This window comes from Varroa jacobsoni, unplaced genomic scaffold (genome assembly GCF_002532875.2).
Source record: "Varroa jacobsoni isolate VJ856 unplaced genomic scaffold, vjacob_1.0 scaffold_770, whole genome shotgun sequence".
In the NCBI taxonomy this organism is placed as follows: Eukaryota; Metazoa; Arthropoda; class Arachnida; order Mesostigmata; family Varroidae; genus Varroa; species Varroa jacobsoni.
This window is the reverse complement of record NW_019213672.1, coordinates 81,046-99,035: the sequence shown is the minus strand read 5'-3', so window position 1 is coordinate 99,035 and position 17,990 is coordinate 81,046. Positions and strand designations below refer to the sequence as shown.

The 17,990-nt window shown below is 39.4% G+C and overlaps 2 protein-coding genes and 1 long non-coding RNA gene across 3 annotated transcripts in view; 2 read left to right on the top strand and 1 right to left on the bottom strand.

Annotated features, from left to right (window-relative positions):
- The first annotated feature begins 436 nt into the window (after positions 1-436).
- Positions 437-10,729, top strand: LOC111263495 (uncharacterized). The gene is made up of 8 exons (XM_022838607.2): positions 437-1,335; positions 3,417-4,195; positions 4,345-4,485; positions 5,151-5,288; positions 5,490-5,726; positions 6,071-6,189; positions 6,409-6,825; positions 7,265-10,729. The coding sequence occupies exons 2-7, from the start codon at positions 3,674-3,676 to the stop codon at positions 6,773-6,775; spliced, it is 1,524 nt and encodes a 507-aa protein (XP_022694342.1). The 5' UTR covers positions 437-1,335; positions 3,417-3,673; the 3' UTR covers positions 6,776-6,825; positions 7,265-10,729.
- Positions 10,730-12,179: 1,450 nt separating this feature from the next.
- The window catches only part of LOC111263498 (uncharacterized), a 6,398-nt gene continuing 587 nt past the window's right edge, over positions 12,180-17,990 (bottom strand). Inside the window, exons 2-3 of the long non-coding RNA XR_002682264.2 lie at positions 17,085-17,309; positions 12,180-13,414 (exon numbers count right to left, since the gene is read on the bottom strand). This is a non-coding gene — a long non-coding RNA (uncharacterized LOC111263498). The remainder of the gene's footprint in view (positions 13,415-17,084; positions 17,310-17,990) is intronic.
- The window catches only part of LOC111263497 (uncharacterized), an 11,654-nt gene continuing 11,094 nt past the window's right edge, over positions 17,431-17,990 (top strand). Inside the window, exon 1 of the mRNA XM_022838609.2 lies at positions 17,431-17,571. The gene's annotated coding sequence lies outside the window, so the exon portion shown is untranslated. The remainder of the gene's footprint in view (positions 17,572-17,990) is intronic.

The window sequence follows — 17,990 nt, the reverse complement described above, 5'->3', positions numbered from 1 at the left end:
AGACCCTCGCAGTGGGTCTAAATGCCTATAGCAATGTTAATACTGCTTGTAATAGGGAATACGTGCATTGAAATTCACGCAGGCTTGACATAGTGACTTGAAGACAAATGGTCCTTAATATGGAAAGACGGTATGCAAAATAAGCTGCAATTAGATAAAAAAAAAGGTCGATTATTTTATGTAAAGTTATCAATCAAATAATGAAAGAAAGATTGCTCAACAACGGAATTAATGCAAGGCATACATTGAGACTCTTCATATATATGCTCTTTCAAATTTGCCCGCTCAATCTAACCGCGTGCTCGTCACCAAAGACAATAGTAATCATCATTGTGGTGACGAAAGTGAGTGAGTGGGCGCAATAATCCGACGTTCTATGACAACGGCACGTCGTCTGCCGTTATATTTACATCGGTTAGTAGGCTCATTTGCCAAAAGTCCTGAAGTGCCTTTTGCTGCAGCCTCTGCTGCTGGGGGCAGTAGGTACTACCGTGGCTGCTAGTGTTATTTGTAGCACGGCACTCGGACACTTAAATCTATTGAAGCCGCTATATCTGTCTGTGTCCCGTTGTTGTTATCTATTTGGTGCAGCGTGATGTGTGCTTGTGATTAGGTGATGGTCGGATGAAGAGAACAAGTCATCATCGCTCCTGCCGCCACCGCCGTCGTCATTATCAGCTGCCGTCAACGTTAGCACCCATCAAGTGCTAATAGTATCGTAGTCGCAGAATAGTTTTAGCAGCACCAGCAATAATTATCATCAGAAATTCTTCGTACTATCGGTTTTTCTTTGTGTATCCGTGCCCCCTTTACTTTCCACGACCACCATCAAGATCCGCCGGGGACGACTGTTGTTGTTGTTGTTACTACACCGCCTCTAGACACTAGCGCCAATCAGATCTCCTGCCACCGCCCTTGCCCTTTTTCTGCTTCTGTTATTATTATTATTTATTGCGACTGCTATTACTACGGCTGCTGCTGGTGTGGTTTCTCGCTGGTGGTTCGGCTGTAACAGCAAGTGCTGTTTGATGTAGTTCGATATAAAGGCTCTCCAAATAGAATAGCATCTTCATGCATCAAATTAATTAACGACAACGTTCCTCTTTTGCTACCCGGTGGTAAAGACATCTGCATCGCGGGGTACCTTTGGTTTGGTGATACTGTCTCTGTAGGGGGAGAAATTGTTTCAAGTGAACGAGTTAGTTATCCATCGATAAAACATACAACAATTCCGATAGTTTATCGGGGCCCAATACCATTAAGTATCATCACCCATATTTTATCGCTCGGTGGCTTCGTCGCATGTTTTTTGCGACTCCGTCGCGTTCTCACAAGGTGAGCTTTAGGTAGTAGATACGAGACGTGTGTGTTCTTGGTAACTTTACTAAAACTTCGAGCTAGTTATAATATGAATGGCAGTATCTATAGCATATCGTTCTTTATTCAATATTTGTTTTGGATCCTTGCTAAACTTTCTTCATAAATGTTCTTAATAACAGTTTTGGTCAACAGGATACAGCTGTTAGTGCTCATACAATATCTATTTATTCTTGGTTTGGATTTTACTACGACCTACTGGTAACCAACAATTATGTGACATTTGATTGGTGTCTCGATGAACGTTCAGCGGAATCGCCAAAACTTCGTATTGTCCACAGAAATGCAGTTTTGAAGATAATTACGTCAATTATTTAACTACCTAATTTTTGAAGCACATACGATATGTGAAGAAACGCGGTTATCTATAATTACTGTATAATTGTTTTTGCTATGAATATGGGCAGGTTGTTTTAACGCCCTCGTAGAGCCATCTGAGGGCCTTCACATTGCTTAGTGGAAAAGCTCACTTTATTCCGACTCATGAAAGATTCCTTGAACCATATGTCAATACACCCGAATGGTAAGGGGTAGCGTCTGACCTTTTTACGACAACCTAAATCTATTTCCTCTGAGTATCAGTTATTCGTAAGCGTCATTTATCAGCAAACGTGTTTAAATACCCAGGTTCAAGTTCAAAATTGCACAGTTATACGTAATGATACTGCAACTATATTATATGCTTTGTACACTCTTTGCCTGTTGTGTTCTCAAGTGCTGTTTTATAACATAGCACGCGTACGTAACACGTTCTATCATACCTTGAAAATACGTGCATGTCATATTCATAAATATAAAAAAAATCTATTAGATATAGATGTATTAAAAAGGATTTTGAGCTTAGCTCTTTTGGATTATGGTGATGTGAGCTGACTCTTGTTTCATGTGCGTCGTGAAAATATTTTTATACAGAAAAACTATCCTTTTTACCCAATACATCTTAATTTCCTACACAATGGAGTACATAAGAGGAATGCTATGGATCATTTCTAATACCCGCAGCATAAATGACATAATGTGACATAAAATGTATGAAACCTAATATACAAATTTGATCGAGCTTAGTATATTTACAGGGTCAGTCAAAACTTAGTGCTAAAGGATTGCTAATCCATAGGATATTTAAAATGGCTTATGTGAATTTTTGGAATAACTATCTGGGGTATTATGGTTAAATTAATACTATTAAAGGTTTTCGGATGTATATAATGATAGCAGGCGATATGGAGCCCTAAATGATAGTGAAATAGAAGGGAGAGAAAACTAGAAAGTGGCTTTGGAAGTTTAAACAGTAAATACGTTATTAAGTTCTATACCTCTCTCTTAACCTTTTTGGTTTTAATAAGATTCATATTTATATTTTATTTCATATTTTAATAAGAACCATATTTAACAGCATCCAGTGGTGTTATTGTAAATTGCTTCAACTTCAGCAGGGGGCTTCATTGAGCCAAAAAGTACACTTCCACATGAGCTAGGCTCCAGCCTTTGAAGCTAACGAAAGTAAGTATTAAAAATGAACAATATCGGTACCCTATGCTCCGTCTCTACGTCCTCATGATATAGGTACGGTACCTTTTTGTATACGAATTTGTGCACAGATGAGCTGGCGGTGAAAGAATTCATTGAGAGTATCTTGGCTATAGACCGGAAGTATTTTTATTAGGGATTGGGTTCCAACCATACACAGCTTCCCTGTCCCAGGTACTAAATGCATTACCGGTTACGATTGGCAAATGCCATACATATGTACTAGACTACCTTAACTTTAGACGAACGACCAAAAATGTCATAAAGTAGCTTACGATAAACGGATTTGTAGTAATTCAGTTAGTTACCCGTACAGTAATTCTCAGACACACTTCACTATCCGCACTAGTCTGCATCATAGCTCGTATACCATTTATGTTTACGTTAGTTAACGTCAAAGTCAATGATAATCATTTGAATGAAACGTAGCTGAATAGGACGATCCGTAAAGCACGTAATTTAATACACTTTTCTGTTTTTTTGTATTCTTTCCTTGCTTTCGTTTTCAGGAGGTCTCTATAAAGACCGGCGGTTTGAGGTCGGGTTATCGTTGCTACTGCCGCTAATGTTGGTGCTGGTAGTGAAAGAAGTAGTGGAGTGTACCACCGTGTAACGGGCGGTTAATTGTGATTGTGTAAGGTATTGAGAGTGTGCCCTGCCAACAGCTGTTGTCCGCGAGCTGTCTTGTTGTTATTGTCCTGATCTGACCATTACTACCCCAAACTTGCCACCAGCTTTAATCATAGGTAGCGCTGCTGGAGACGTGATGGAGAGTGGTCCTGACGCCGGAACCAGCTCTTCAGCTTTTATAGTGGGACCAGCCGGTAAAACAAACGAAGTGTCCTCTTCGACCATTGCAACAACTGCGAAAGCCAAAACGAAACCCAAAGCGAAAGGGACAAATACTGGAAAGGGCCGACATATACAACGGCAATACACTCCACAACCATCAACAAAAGCAACTACCGAATCGGTATTAGCTGAAATGGTGCTACCTTTGACACCACCCTCTTCCTCATCCATAGAGGCAGTTGAAGACGATAGCGTAAACCGCAAAGAATCGCCTCCCCCAGCGAATGAAACAGTAGTGGCTGGACCGACGTCGGCATCGATGACGACATCTAAAACCTGCAACATCAATCATCACCGTCAAACCAATAACAACAATGCCAACAACAATAACAATACCCTGTGTACCATTAACAGTATGGATAAAGCTGACCATGACGTAGACCAGACCTCAGGCGATGTCAAAAATTACAACGAAAGCAGTGCTAATGAGAAAAAGGTTATTTATGAACACAATTAGACGCACTTCCTCACTATGTTGACTGTGAGTTAGATAAATATCTACACTGATGTTTATCTCATAATCTGACCCTTATTCCTTCCTTAGAATGATAATTTATACTAAACATGTCTAGTCGTTTAAAACAGGAAGTCCAGCAGCAGATGTCAGTAGATTCCAATGGCGATGAGGTGGCGATATCCGCTCTTCCCGACGGATCCGATTCGACGATGGGTTTGCAGGAGGATGAGGAGGACGAAGACAACTGGGAGAATCTCATCGATAGTGGGGTAAAATTACACGGATGATGTATACAGGAGTTTCGCAGGCTAATTTCGCAAGTTTAGAGCTAAACCTTGATGCACTAGGCTTTAATAGTGACTTGATACCAAGTGGCTGCTGAATTTTCCTCTTTGAAAGTAGCGGCCATCGTTGAAGGATGGGCAGCCAGCCAGCAGAGTGCAACTGGCCTGTAATAATAACTGGCCTATTTATAATATTGTATGTCGTTGTCTAACAGCTAATCAAAGTATCCACTATCCACTGTATCGCTATATTATTATATATTAGCTTGGAAAAAAACCTGTTCTTTGATGCCTCAGATGCCTAAGTTAATTTTGTTCGTCTGACAAATGAAATAGTGCTTTTCTAGAGTCACATTTGCTAGAAATGAGTCTAGTAGATATTTAGAACATGCCTCAAGTAAGATCAATAATAATTGATCCGCCTTCTTTTATAGCTTTGTTATCCTGCGTGTTGTGTCTAAATATATGGTTAAAAAAAATGACAAAATTGTTAGAATTAGCTAGGTACCCTTGAGTACCCAAGAGTACTTTTGCATAAGAAATAATGAAGTACTCAAATGTTATCGTACGGATAGTTATATTTCAGCAAGCATTACCTCATTTATTACTCAACTGTTGAACGTTTGTTGATGTTTGCATCTCTTCCGCAGACTTTAGATAAATCCCTAGAAAAGCTTCGTGTTAAGGACAAAGGCACTACTCGACTAAATGATGCAAACAGTGAATACCAAAAGCAGCATCAGAAGAACGAGAAAACGAGAACACCATCAGGACCTACAAAAATTAATGTGAGTGGTGGAAATATCTCAGAAGGACTAAAAAATCTCAAATCCATTAAGTTATTTTTCTGAAGAAAATTTTACTTTATCGGTGTGATTTTGGGTATATATGATGATTAATGGTTAGATTAGTTTTTTATACGTAAAACATAATGGGGTTAGGTTATAGTTGTTACTGAAGGAAGGTTTTTGACCCATTTTCGTTATTAGGTGAGGCTAGAGGAGCCTTCTCGAACAACGCCACCTACAATTAAAATTCTTCGTAGAGAAACGGCGCCAACTGGGGTAGTTTCTATTGCTCCGGGTACGGCTAATGGAGAAAGAGGAAGTTTTGCGGGGGACACCTTCACCTCCACACACAGACGAAGCGGAGACAGCCACCGATCGGGTGAACATAACAACTCTGTACCAACGCCTCCGACCGGGAAGACTTACGCCCAAAGACAAGTATGTACAAACAAAAACTAATAACGAAATACCATTTTATATAATTGCAAATAAGGCATCATCTTCTTCAAAAAACATTTTCTCCGTTTATTCGCTCTCAGTGTAAAATGGAACTTTTAGCAACAAGTAAGTTTATTTCAGCTTTAATATATTCGTTGTTGACAGTTCTTTTTTGCGACAGATAATGAAGTAATAAAAATACAGCACAATAAAATTCTGTAAAACTACAAATATATACTTAGGAACATATATATTTGAATGTTCTCAAGTTATGTGGCGTGCAATAATATTATACATCGATATGCTAATAATGAATAAATTGGATGCTGGTTATTACTTCACAGGAGGAGTATGCGCGTGCACGTATGAGAATCCTTGGCCCCGGCAATGGAAACAATCTTCCCGTGTCAGTGCCCTCAAACAATCAGCAACGGAATCATAACAGTCCACAAGCAATGCAAAGGTCTGCGATTTATCATACACATTTGGGCGCATTTGCTGATCCGACGACGGAGTCTAATTATGTATTCATCTAACTAATTATGTAGTTCATCGTAGGCATCATAATTTTTTCGTGTTCTTAAGACTAGGAAGCGTATTGTTATATGATTAATGCAAAATGAGGTTTTAACTTCACTATTCCGCTTACGTAGTTGCATATGTTTGTCCTAATCCTTCTTAGAGCAATGCCTGGAACTATTGGACGTGGATTCGGCCTTGACATGACAGGGACAGCCAGTGGTCGACGAGGCAGCCACACAACAGGCGCTCATCGACGAGGAGGACATACCTCAGTGGCGCCCCCGTCCGGTTACTATGGGAATAACAGTGTGCAGCAGCAGCACCAGCATCATCAAAATAATAATGCGTATAGTGGCAGCAGCAGCTATTATAATGGCAATAGAAATAACGCTGCCTCTCATGGTAACAGTGGTCAACATAGCAACTCCAGCAATACACACAGCAGCAATGGGGGCTCACAGGGAATGGGTGCTGGCCAGCATACACCCCCAACGATGCATCGAGCTAACGGTGGATACATGAGATAGCAAACAGACACAAACTACAAGGTTTTGGCTACAGAGTGAACAATTAACAGGTTATTATTTGATTTTGTTATCAATCACATCTACGTTCTCCTTCAAACACAACTAACTATTAGTATAAATTCTACATCGATAACGATAGGAAAAACGTTGGTTGGAAAGAAACAGTAGTCGTGATCTCTATAATTGATAAAATTCCAGTTCGAGGAAAATACCTTATAAAGTATTTTATTTATAAAGTAACTAGCGAGTCAAATTTATTTTTAGAGTGGACCGAAATTTTCAGGATTAATTTTGACAGGTTGAAATTCTATGAGCAATACATGTAGATTCAATTAGCTGTCTGTATTAACGTGTGACTCGTGGATGCTGTGCATGGTAGCACGTAAGTGACTTTTGGCGACGTTTAGAGGCATCTTAAGGGAAAAAGCAGGAAATTTCTATATACGTCACGAATGTGCTATTAAATAGATGGTTTTTTTTATTTAACAGATGGTGCAATCAGATGTACAGGGGAGACCAGCAACAGCAACAACAGCAGCAGCAGCAGCAGCAGCAGCGCCAATAATAATAGTAACATCAAGAACGCCAGAAATATAGAAGACAACGTCACAAAGCAAAAAAGGAAAAAGAAGACAGACAGAGGGGTCGCCGAGTATTCTTTGTCTGTAGCTACAAGACCATCAGTCTTAAAGCAATATCTGCAGCAGCAGCAGCAGCTGCTATGGTATTATCAACTGAAAGAACAAGCATCAGCTATATCACTCGCCTACAAACAAATATGCATAGTAAATTTACAGTGTACATGAAAACACATTTGTAAGAATGACCATGAAAGTAACTTGCTTTATTCCAAATGATTGTTTTGTAAGTTTTTCCGTTCCTACTATTACATAGGGTTGTCCCTGTGAAATATGCATAGTGTAATTGTTTTTGGTAACCTAGATTAATTCGATAACAAACTAGAGCGAGACTGTCAGCATGTGCGGACAAGCTCGCGTCATGGTAACGTTGAGAAGCAGATTTGACATAGTTAGGAGAGGTGGAGGTGTTTAAGAGCTTGAAGTTATTAAGAAAATTGACTATTGCGTTAGGTGTATAGAGGTCAACAGGTTGGTCTATGACATGTACGAATAACAAATATACAGTGTTGTAGGTGGACTGAATTTGCGCGTCCGATCGAGTAGTTCATGCAATGTTTACGGACTTAGGAGCATTTCGAGTAGACTTCTAAATGAAAAGATGCAACAAACAAGGCGATCTATTCAAAAGCGAGACCAGCTAACATACGGTCAATACTTTGTTAATTTACTCTGAGGTCGTTTAGTTGGTCATTTAGGGTAATTTTTTTGGATGTTGCATTTAAGAGACTGCATGTTTATTTTGCCGAAGCGGGCTAATCGCGAAGTATTTATAATTTTGGACTGCCGTGCAAAAGCCAATATACGATGTGCGACAATAAGCCTTTCCTATACGAGCAACAGATTTTCGAGTTTGACAGTAAACGTCTGTCTTCCTTGATCCTAAACAATTAGTCTTTTCTGCATAGACATATACATCATTGATAGCTGCGGGCATTCAGAACGAAGCCTTATCGCAGCTGTATTCCAGTATGGCTGAAGACAGGATCACTGTGGTAGATCTTTGCATTGGATATTGCCGTTCAACATTATAAAGTACTTTCTAGTAATTACGATATGATATTGTGTTAGTAATTCCCGGATGGAGTCCGTAAAACTTGTCAATCGGCAGTGAACGTTAAATCATATTAGCAACTGCGTTAAAGTAATACCATTATCACAATTATAGATAGTAATAATCTGGGCGCGACCTAGGGTATGCCTGACGAACATACATATTTGCCACAGGATGCAGCAGTGGCTAATCTTTACAACATAGTGATGCTACTGCAGCAAACAGAAGGGGCCCAAGCCACCTAAGTTTCGTGCTGCTTTATTGATATAGGCAATGTTTGTGATCTACTATTGTATTATTAATTCTGTTCGGGGACAACTTGCTGTTTGAAATACTACTTTCTACAAAAAAGGACGTAATTGACATTAATTGTATACATGATTACGGGTGGTAGTGTTATGGTACAACATTTTCTTGTAAGACTTTTGCCGGCTGCTGTTAGGTTTGCTGAACTAATGCAAAGCATACTCGTTCGTGTAAAGAAGAACAAAGATGATTCTGGGTCTCAAGGCGCAGCTGCTATGCGCCAACGATTTGTGGTTCGTCCGATAGACGAACACTGGTTAATGGCTGTGATCGTAGTTGACATGATTTCTGCTGAACACCGTAACGGCCTGAACAAGCCAGCTGGCTAGATGGCTGTTATCTATGACACTAACAATTTTTCTAGCTACGACGCTTCAACTGTTGGCAGTTAGGCAGTAACGTCGTTACTGACGGACATTTTTTGAGAAGCTTTACTAAGCGACCCAGTCTGCGAAAGGTCTCTGTTCAGGTCATTTTTGTGCTGTGCGCTGCTGCCTTCTCTCCTTATTACTGCTGTTGTTGCTGTCCTTTTTAGAGCGCAACAGGAAAATATGAGGTGCGCCCATCCGCCCATACACGTCGCGTCCTACGATCACGCGCAGTGACTGCCCAGTCAGCACGAGCAAGCTGTAAGCTACACAATGATGGAGAAAGTTGAAAAAGTATCGACTATACCTACTTGGCCCTCATCCTATCCAGAACTTCAATATTATAACAACAACAGCTACTTGGAGGTACGCACAAATGTCACCATCTGCAGAATGTACCACAGATGTATATCTGAAATTATACACAACGTCTTCACTACTGATAAACGCGCTTAGCGGAAAATATCAGCCAGAGGGACATAGGCTGGTCAGTCGCAATATCCAAGGGCTCCTTTGCCAACAGGCACGTGGTCGTATCTATCGGGTATTTAAATTCGACAGCCTATATGGGCACCGTGAGCTTTTTTATCGCGCCCCCTCACCGCCCGCCCTCTACCCATTGAAAGCCACCACGGCCGGCAGTGTGAGTGCGACTCATTCCAGAGCATAAAGACAACGACGGAAACGCATTGATTAGAGCAAAAGAAAAAAAATAATACAGTGCATGGTCTGCCAAGGTTTTATAAACTACATCCGTCTATCTACGACATTCAACGCATACTAGTTAGCTTCTGTTTAAGAACAACCGTGAGGTCTACAATAAGGCATTTGGAACTTACACGATAGTCAATGCCTTTGTTTTTGCTGTATTATGTCGACATCTTGTAAGTCCAATATAATTCGTGTCCTCTATTTGTTGTGCATACCTAATTCGGACTGCCAAAGACTGTATAGATAAGAAGTGTTGGAAAAAAAAGATAAAATTACCGAACTGTATTTTCCGCAGTATCCCATGCAGGTATTTTCAATTAGTTTTGTGTTTAACTCTCAACAAGGTAAAAATAAGATGCTGAGACATATCTGTAAACAACAATATTGAATTTACGGTTCAATCGGACTAACATAAAAAATGTTAACATTTTCGATCAAGGACGTTAATCATTGCGAACTAATCTTTGCGTACATCTTTGTTTTGTTTGATAAGTTGATTATGTTAATCATTACTCTGTTAATTGTAATACACGGGCAGTGTTATTTTCGAGACTGGGTTAACGACTGAAGTAATGAGGTGACTATAGGTTTAGTAACTGTCAATCTACGAAAACAAAGGCAACACTTAGCATTAGTGTTATCGGTGATCACGGTGAGTAGAAAAACAGAGAGATCTATTTCAGGTGTAATCAGTTCTAGATTAGATTTGCTGTGCTAAGCTTTTCAAAATTTTACAAAATTTACCAAATGGACATTTAAGCGTAGGTGGAAATAGGCCTCGCGAAGTCAATATCTGACGAATTGGATCTAGCGGATTGAATTGAGCTAAATGTGGCTAATGTGATAATAAAGCTCTACTTAGATTTTACGACAACGAGATCCCAGACGATTTCTGAGTTTGTTGCTTAGTTGCTATGGGTACTTCTATCATGTACGAAATACCGAAACAGTACATCTTACATGTTTTATTCGAGTGTCAATCTCCATTCCAAAAACTTAATCCTGAAATTAAACAAGGGGGCTCCGCCATAAAAGCCTGCGAGTGATATTAGAGGACTGGTACGTTGTGTTGTTTCGTACGATTCTTGGGGAAAATGCAGATGTTTCAATGCGGGTTAGACTTCTATCTCAGCAATTTACAGACTTCCAATCTCTTTTAGTCTACACACAGAATGAGTGAGCTAAATGCATTTTTGTTTTTATCGTTACTTAAAAAGGGGTTGGCAGGCTAATGGTAGAAACTTGTATTCAGTTTTGCTGCATGAGAAACTGCAACAGCTGATACGTATGCAGAACAGATTATTTTTCTTTGATTAAGTGTGACTTAGCTTCTTCTATTTTTTTCGTTTAATTTATTTGGTTCAATAGCAAGCACACGCGGGTTACAAAGTATGTGTTCAATACGTCGACACCGTGGAAAATCCTCCTTACAGCTTAGAGTAAAACTATCATAGCTCGACTAGCACAGTAGCTAAATACACTCCCTTTCTTTCAAGTGCTGTGTAAGCTTAATGAACGATAGACATTTTCGGATAACTGCAAATATCTTTTTCCAACTGCAACACAAGTGAAAATATTCTACTTAACAGAAAGACAATCATTGTTATAGCCAGTAATCGATCACTATCTACTAAAATTAATTTTCCCGTTCATTCTATCTATATATAAGGAAAAATGTAAAACTATTTCAATTAGTTTCTCTAATTCATGTTTTTCTAATCTCTAAAACTTTGTTTAAAAAGAATGAACCGCTAATTGGTTTATATTTCATATTTCTACTTATCTACTTGAAAACCAGCGAACCGTATTCATGTTAAAAATAGGATATTATCAAAACAATATAAAATACGTGTGGAATTAGATTAAGATTTTGTTATAGATCCGAGGAGAAATTCTAAACAACAAAAATTGTATACACATAGATTGTATGTGAGGTGAAATAAGTTGGTAAGTTGAAAGCTTAGCGGTATACAGAAAGCATGCATGTGATCTGCTTGGCATTTTGCAGTGATTAGTTATTAATTAGTAAATATATACTTTATATTTTATACTTTAGAAAAATAAATATCATAAATATGTATCTTATTCTCCCTACGTGCGAAGATGTGTTAGCCCTACTTATCTCTAGCCCAGCAAGAGGTATATCAATGGCCAAATATAAAAGCTTGGCTGGTGACGATTATTCAGTTTTGTCCTGATTAATGTGTAAGTCCGTATAAAGCCTAAAGATACTTCATTCTGTCATATTCCGGTTCAGTGGTTCAGAACCTTGTAGTTTCAGTATATGCACCTACATTGCAATTCACTGTAACAGTAAACTTGTCATATAATCTTGTATAACACCAAAAAGACTGGCGCAGGTTTCATTTATTTACATTCGATTAATGTATAGCAGAAACAAGCGACTTAAAACTGGATCAACTGGTCTGGTTAATACTGATAATCCTAACCTTAATAGATAAATTCTTCGAGTTGGACCCTTGCAAATGCTTCAAATTCAAAGGTATTTTATTGATATTTCGTACCTTATTAACCACGTTATTTCTATTTTATAGATGTAGAGATGTAAGCATATATATATGCAAATGTATACACATTGGTACCCAGCCAATATGTGCCAGATCACATCTTTAATGGCATTAGGATTGAATACATTTCATCACGCAAAGACAGTTGGTAATATATATTTACAGTCTGCAGCTGTTACAATGGCCAAAACTCATTCTCTCCACTATCAGTACTGAAGATCTTAAAAGCTATATCTCTAATAATCAGTATTTGACTGTTAACTTATTATACGCGACCGGTGTTGTTCTTAAGCATAATATTAGATTATTCTGACTGAGTTAGTCAGCAGGTCGAAAAACTGAACACTAAATACTCCCATCAAAGACTTACCAATTTACGACTTGTAATGAAAGAATAATAAATTTAGGTTTAAACAGTTTAAATTCAAGGGCAAAAAGAAACGTTTAATATACAGTTCCTCTTTCTCGGAAAGAAGGCGTTGTTCGAATTCGCTAAAAATTTGCGCAATAAAATTAAGAGATACTGGGTAGGTGATTATATCTCAAGACTTCAAGCTCACACAGCAGCTTTTCATATCTAATAATAGTGTTCTTCAAACGGACTTGTTGCTATGGATTTTTTGCAAATGAGTACACCATATATTTTATTTCGTAGTTACAGTTTCACAGCTCGTTGAGTGCATTGAGAAGTCCCAGATTTCGCCAACAGGAAGCGCATTGCCCATGCTTTGTTTCGATTAAAAACTACCATCATTATAGCACTGAATTCTCGCGGTTGAATTACAGAAATCTAGTTACCTATCCTGTAATCTTTGACCTCCGAGTTTCCGTTCTCGCACCCTTAATAGACTGTTGTCTCGCGAAAGGCCTGCTTGTGTAGTGTTTTTACTACTATCCGTTGGGTCACGTCAGTGCTCTTTCATTTCAGAAAGATAACTATGTAAGCATTCATTTTCAGCAGTAATCAACACCTTTGCCTCTAAGCGCGTTTTCCTCCATGACCTTCTGCATTACTCGCCAGACCTCGTCGCCTGCTAATGGTGCAGAGTTTAATGGTTAGTCAAATTTTTCGACCCACTAAATAGCTTCTGACAATCCAACATTTAATTAAGCGAATTAGTTAATTTAAAAATATATTAGTAGAAGAACGTTATTCGTAACATAGTTGCATAACTTTTTAAATATGCTGAATATGGCTGCAAAGTTGATCCGCTAGATCAGCCAATTGCATCTCGGGACGTAAAATCAGTATTCGAAGACAATATTACATTTATGTTTTCCTTTTCAAACAAAAATTTAAATGTTTAGCCTTTAAATGTTTAGCTGAAAAGTCACTTAGGGCAAGCTTTGGCGACCAACCCAACTATATGAGCATACCGGATTTCACTGGCCCTTGGACCCACTGTTGCGATCTCTAATCTATTAAGGCCGACCAGACAGTGTGTCCTACTGGAAAATATACAAATGTCCTCTTACGCTTAAATTATAATTTATTAAGTTATTTAAAGTACCTTACGTGTGCTTACGTTTACGGAGGAGAAAGTGAACATATAAATTAACCGTTAAACTCTTTCACTTTCTCCTCCTTGATATCTACGAATTGAACTACATTGGAGATGGAGATACCTCCGACGTTAAAGTAATGTTTCGTTAGCCGGCCATTTTCCCTTCTTTGCTAGTCGCTCAATCCTTTCAAACTAGCTTTTTTGGGTCTTTCATTTTCAAATGCCAATAAGCGCTTATTAGAACCAGCACACATTTCGGCCAAGTTCATGACCACTGCGTCTATGTCGGCTGCCTATCCACCGCTGCTACCGCTTCATAGTGCATTGATGTTGGCTGTATTATTAGCAATCAGATACGAGCGCTTAGAAGTCACTTTTTAAAAGAATTTGTGTAATACTATTAATGTATAACCAGGCGCCACTCTGGCAAAACCTATTTTATATGGATTGAATGTGGGACTAACTAATTCTCAATTCTTCCTCTATACTTTACGCCAAATCAGCCTAAATCTCACACTGGTAGGAAGGAGCGACGTGGGCCCCCGGATTAACAGACAGAAGCCTCTTCAATCAGGTTCCCACGTAGAGAAATCGCTTTTTTTACCTGAAATACTCATTCTTTTTTGTTTGCTCGTTTTGTTTGGGTTTGAGCTTCATTCAAGGGTGAAATTCTATTCATTAGGCAGAGAAGTTACAACCAATTTCCTGAGGAAACGTTCGTTGAATTCCTGTTAAAATGCATCCCAATTGTCAGCTCCGGCTCGAGCTTCTAGATTATCTCACATTAAACTCAGACCATATAAATAGATCCCTTATATATATATATATATATATATATATATACGGCCTTATACGCTAGGGGACAACAACGAAGAGTCACCGATAATCAGCGGGGGTGCGTCTGAGTAATGTAGATTCTCGACTTGTCGTATCGACGGGGAATGTCGAGAACGGAGCCATGATTGCCCGCGTCACGAGGGCACGCCAGTTTTGTGTAGACATATCGTCTTGTACCTCGTGACAGCTAAAACGGTCAATCCCCTACGCCAGCACCTCCACACGTCACGGAAGCTGCTGCCGAGGGTTGAGCCCTGGTGAAGCGCCGAGAACAAAATTACCATAAATGTATTCTTAATTCCACCCAACTGTGAGTCGTTACACCCTACCGCCAGCGAGTTAATCATCAGTCTTCAGCAGTCAAACCTCGTTATTGTTGCAATGTATAAATATAGGTATACGATTGGCGGGTTGTAACTTGGCGGCAGCGCTGTTGACTCTAAGCGATTTGGTTGATGCCTTTTAACGCGATAAATTCAAAGGCTCGAACATTATAAGCAGCTTCATCGGCTACTTCCAACGCGCGACAAGAAACCATAAAGCTTGAGCATCATGACAACGATGGTCGGAAAACCGATATCGTATGATAACAAAGGAGGACCTGGAAGGACCCATTTTAGCAAGTTTACGGGATTTCAACCTAGCCATACATCGAAGTACCATGTGTTGACTCACAGGCGGATATGTGTATGTGTCTTGTAAATTAAAAGCCTTCGTTGCAGAATCTATCTCGCCAGCAACCCTTCGAAAGAGGAATTTTCACTGAAGGCAGCTGAAATGCGCAATTAGCCTTCACAAAAAGGTCATCTGACCGCCTTCAAGGTTGGTCGCGAATTCAGGCGCAGTGCTTTATGAATAAGAACATCTAGTTTACAATTCGAAAACCCTTCACCTGCCTGGAAACTGTATACAACAAGCAAATGAGGCTGGTCCATGCACCTAAAATATCACTAATCCACCAAATGTAGGGGAACATTCGATGAATCAAGAGCCCCGAAATTACAGACTATGAAGGTTTCTCTCTGGGCAGTATCCAAGGAACAAAATTTTTCTAAAATGTATTACCGACCATTTGAAGCAGCGGCAATTCCTTAGAGTCGAGATCTGCAACGCGGTCCATTCGCGTTGCTTCAAACTAATTTTTAGGATCGGTTGTTAGAGAGGTCGCGCCTGAACAGAAATGAAGTTCAGCACTCACAATAGATGTAAGCAGACGCTGGTCGTGGGAGAAAGGCCATCGTGTCCAACAGCGTTGACCAAGTATAACGATAAGGATTTTTCAATAACATTGCCCTCGATGTTTACAGCAGAGCTTGACAGAATCGGTTATGATTAGCTGACTACGCAACGAACGTTGTTAACTTCTGACGGGCGTATATGTCGGCCATCATTGCTCTGATAGTAGAGCTTTTTGATCTATTTTCTTAGCTTCTATCGCGCCTTAGAGGGCTTCGAGTAAGCCACTAATGGTGCTTCATTTATGATGCTTTTTGCTTTATTGTTGGACTATGATAGTGCGTTGCAATAAATTCTATGTTTGTGCTGCACAAAACTATCGAAGCAAGAATACAGACTAAGAATCGTTGATAAATTCTCTACTCTAACTGTTATTATAGATGTTACAATTTTAATTATATTTCTTACGTAGTTTGATTTTACGATACATCTTACGGTACGGACACTGTGAGGCAGTCGTGATACCACATTTCTATTAGGCTACTATTAGGTTTCTATTAGGTTAAAAAAAAAAACTCTGGCGAAATCGTGGGTATATCCGTCCATCTAGAGATCGGGCTAATTCAGAAATTTTGTGTAGCGCAGCTCATATGTAATATCATGTATTGGAAAAGCATACGTTTCCTTTTCATACAAGTTCGAGAGGCGACGGTCACTCAGTCTAAATATCAATAATATTAATAATTTACTTAATAGAAAAGGAAGTAAGTTTATATTTATTCCAAAATAAAATGAATTAGAAAACGGATCCCATTGTCATGCTGTCTAAACGCTTTTAACATCTATTATAGCATACTGTGCAGGATTTCAAATAGTCATAATTGCTCGAAACAAATATTTACTGAGAGGAACACTCTTACCCCTGTCGCTCTCGGTTTGGTTAGTTACGTTTGACATTTTGCACGTGTATACATACGCTACATACGTCAGGTATATACACAGGCTAAAGGGGAACAATACTCTCTCATGCTTCCCACTCAAACGACCCAAACCTTTTTCATTGGCTCAAAAATTGATCTGTTCCCTTAAATACAGCGAAGTCAGGAGCATTAGCATTAGTTTCTCCTATGTTTTTGACATATACCTACATATTGATATATAGGCGAATACCGTAGTGGATAATTACCACCGCCGTCGTGTGCACCAGCTTTACCCCCGTCACCCACGGAGCTGCCCCTTACACACACGACCTACTCGTGGACTCAAATGGAGTCTCACAGTTAGCAGCCCTCGCGCTCCTAGCCGCCATTTTGGAAGAGTGTTCCTTGTTCCTGAGACGAACGCACAACGTGAATGCAAGTACTGCACCGTCGCTCGCTGCTCGCCGGAGCCGAGTTGTCAGAGTTCGAAACTGTCGGAGAGAACAACGAGACCGAGGGCTGAAAAATCGAGCAAGCAACAGACGGGCTCCTTGGGAGTCTTAAGAGCAGTGCAAAAGACTGGAGTATATGAAACAAGAGTAGTGACGGAAAGTGATCAGGCGATTGCCTCATTGTGATAGCAAATTGGCAACTTGATCCGAAGGAACGACCGCGACAGCAACCACAGCAGCAAAATCAAAATAATTATCGTAGTATCATCCATCGCCTTCTGTAGAAGCGAACCGACCAGAGGTGAGTACGCGCAGTTCGTACAAATATCTATACGTATATATATACACCATATGCGTTATGTAAGTTTTGTGGTACATGTCCTTAAATTGGGCATTTCAGGACAACGCCTAAAATCACCGATTAGTAACATACAGGATTAACATAAGACTCACGATACGTAAAGACGAGAGTTAGTAGCATCATTTTTCTATATCTTGTACCATCATAGCAAACATATAACATTATTATTTTGTGAGCATGCGGAACACCAGTTTTTATATACGGCCGTACGCCGTTATATTCGAGTGATGATGGCGTGTCTGTTCTTATGATATAATTTAATATTTCTTCCATTTCACCACATATGTATATATATATATTTGTGGTGAACAACATAGACATTTTTATTGTTCTAACTCTAAAACTATCACTTGTAGACG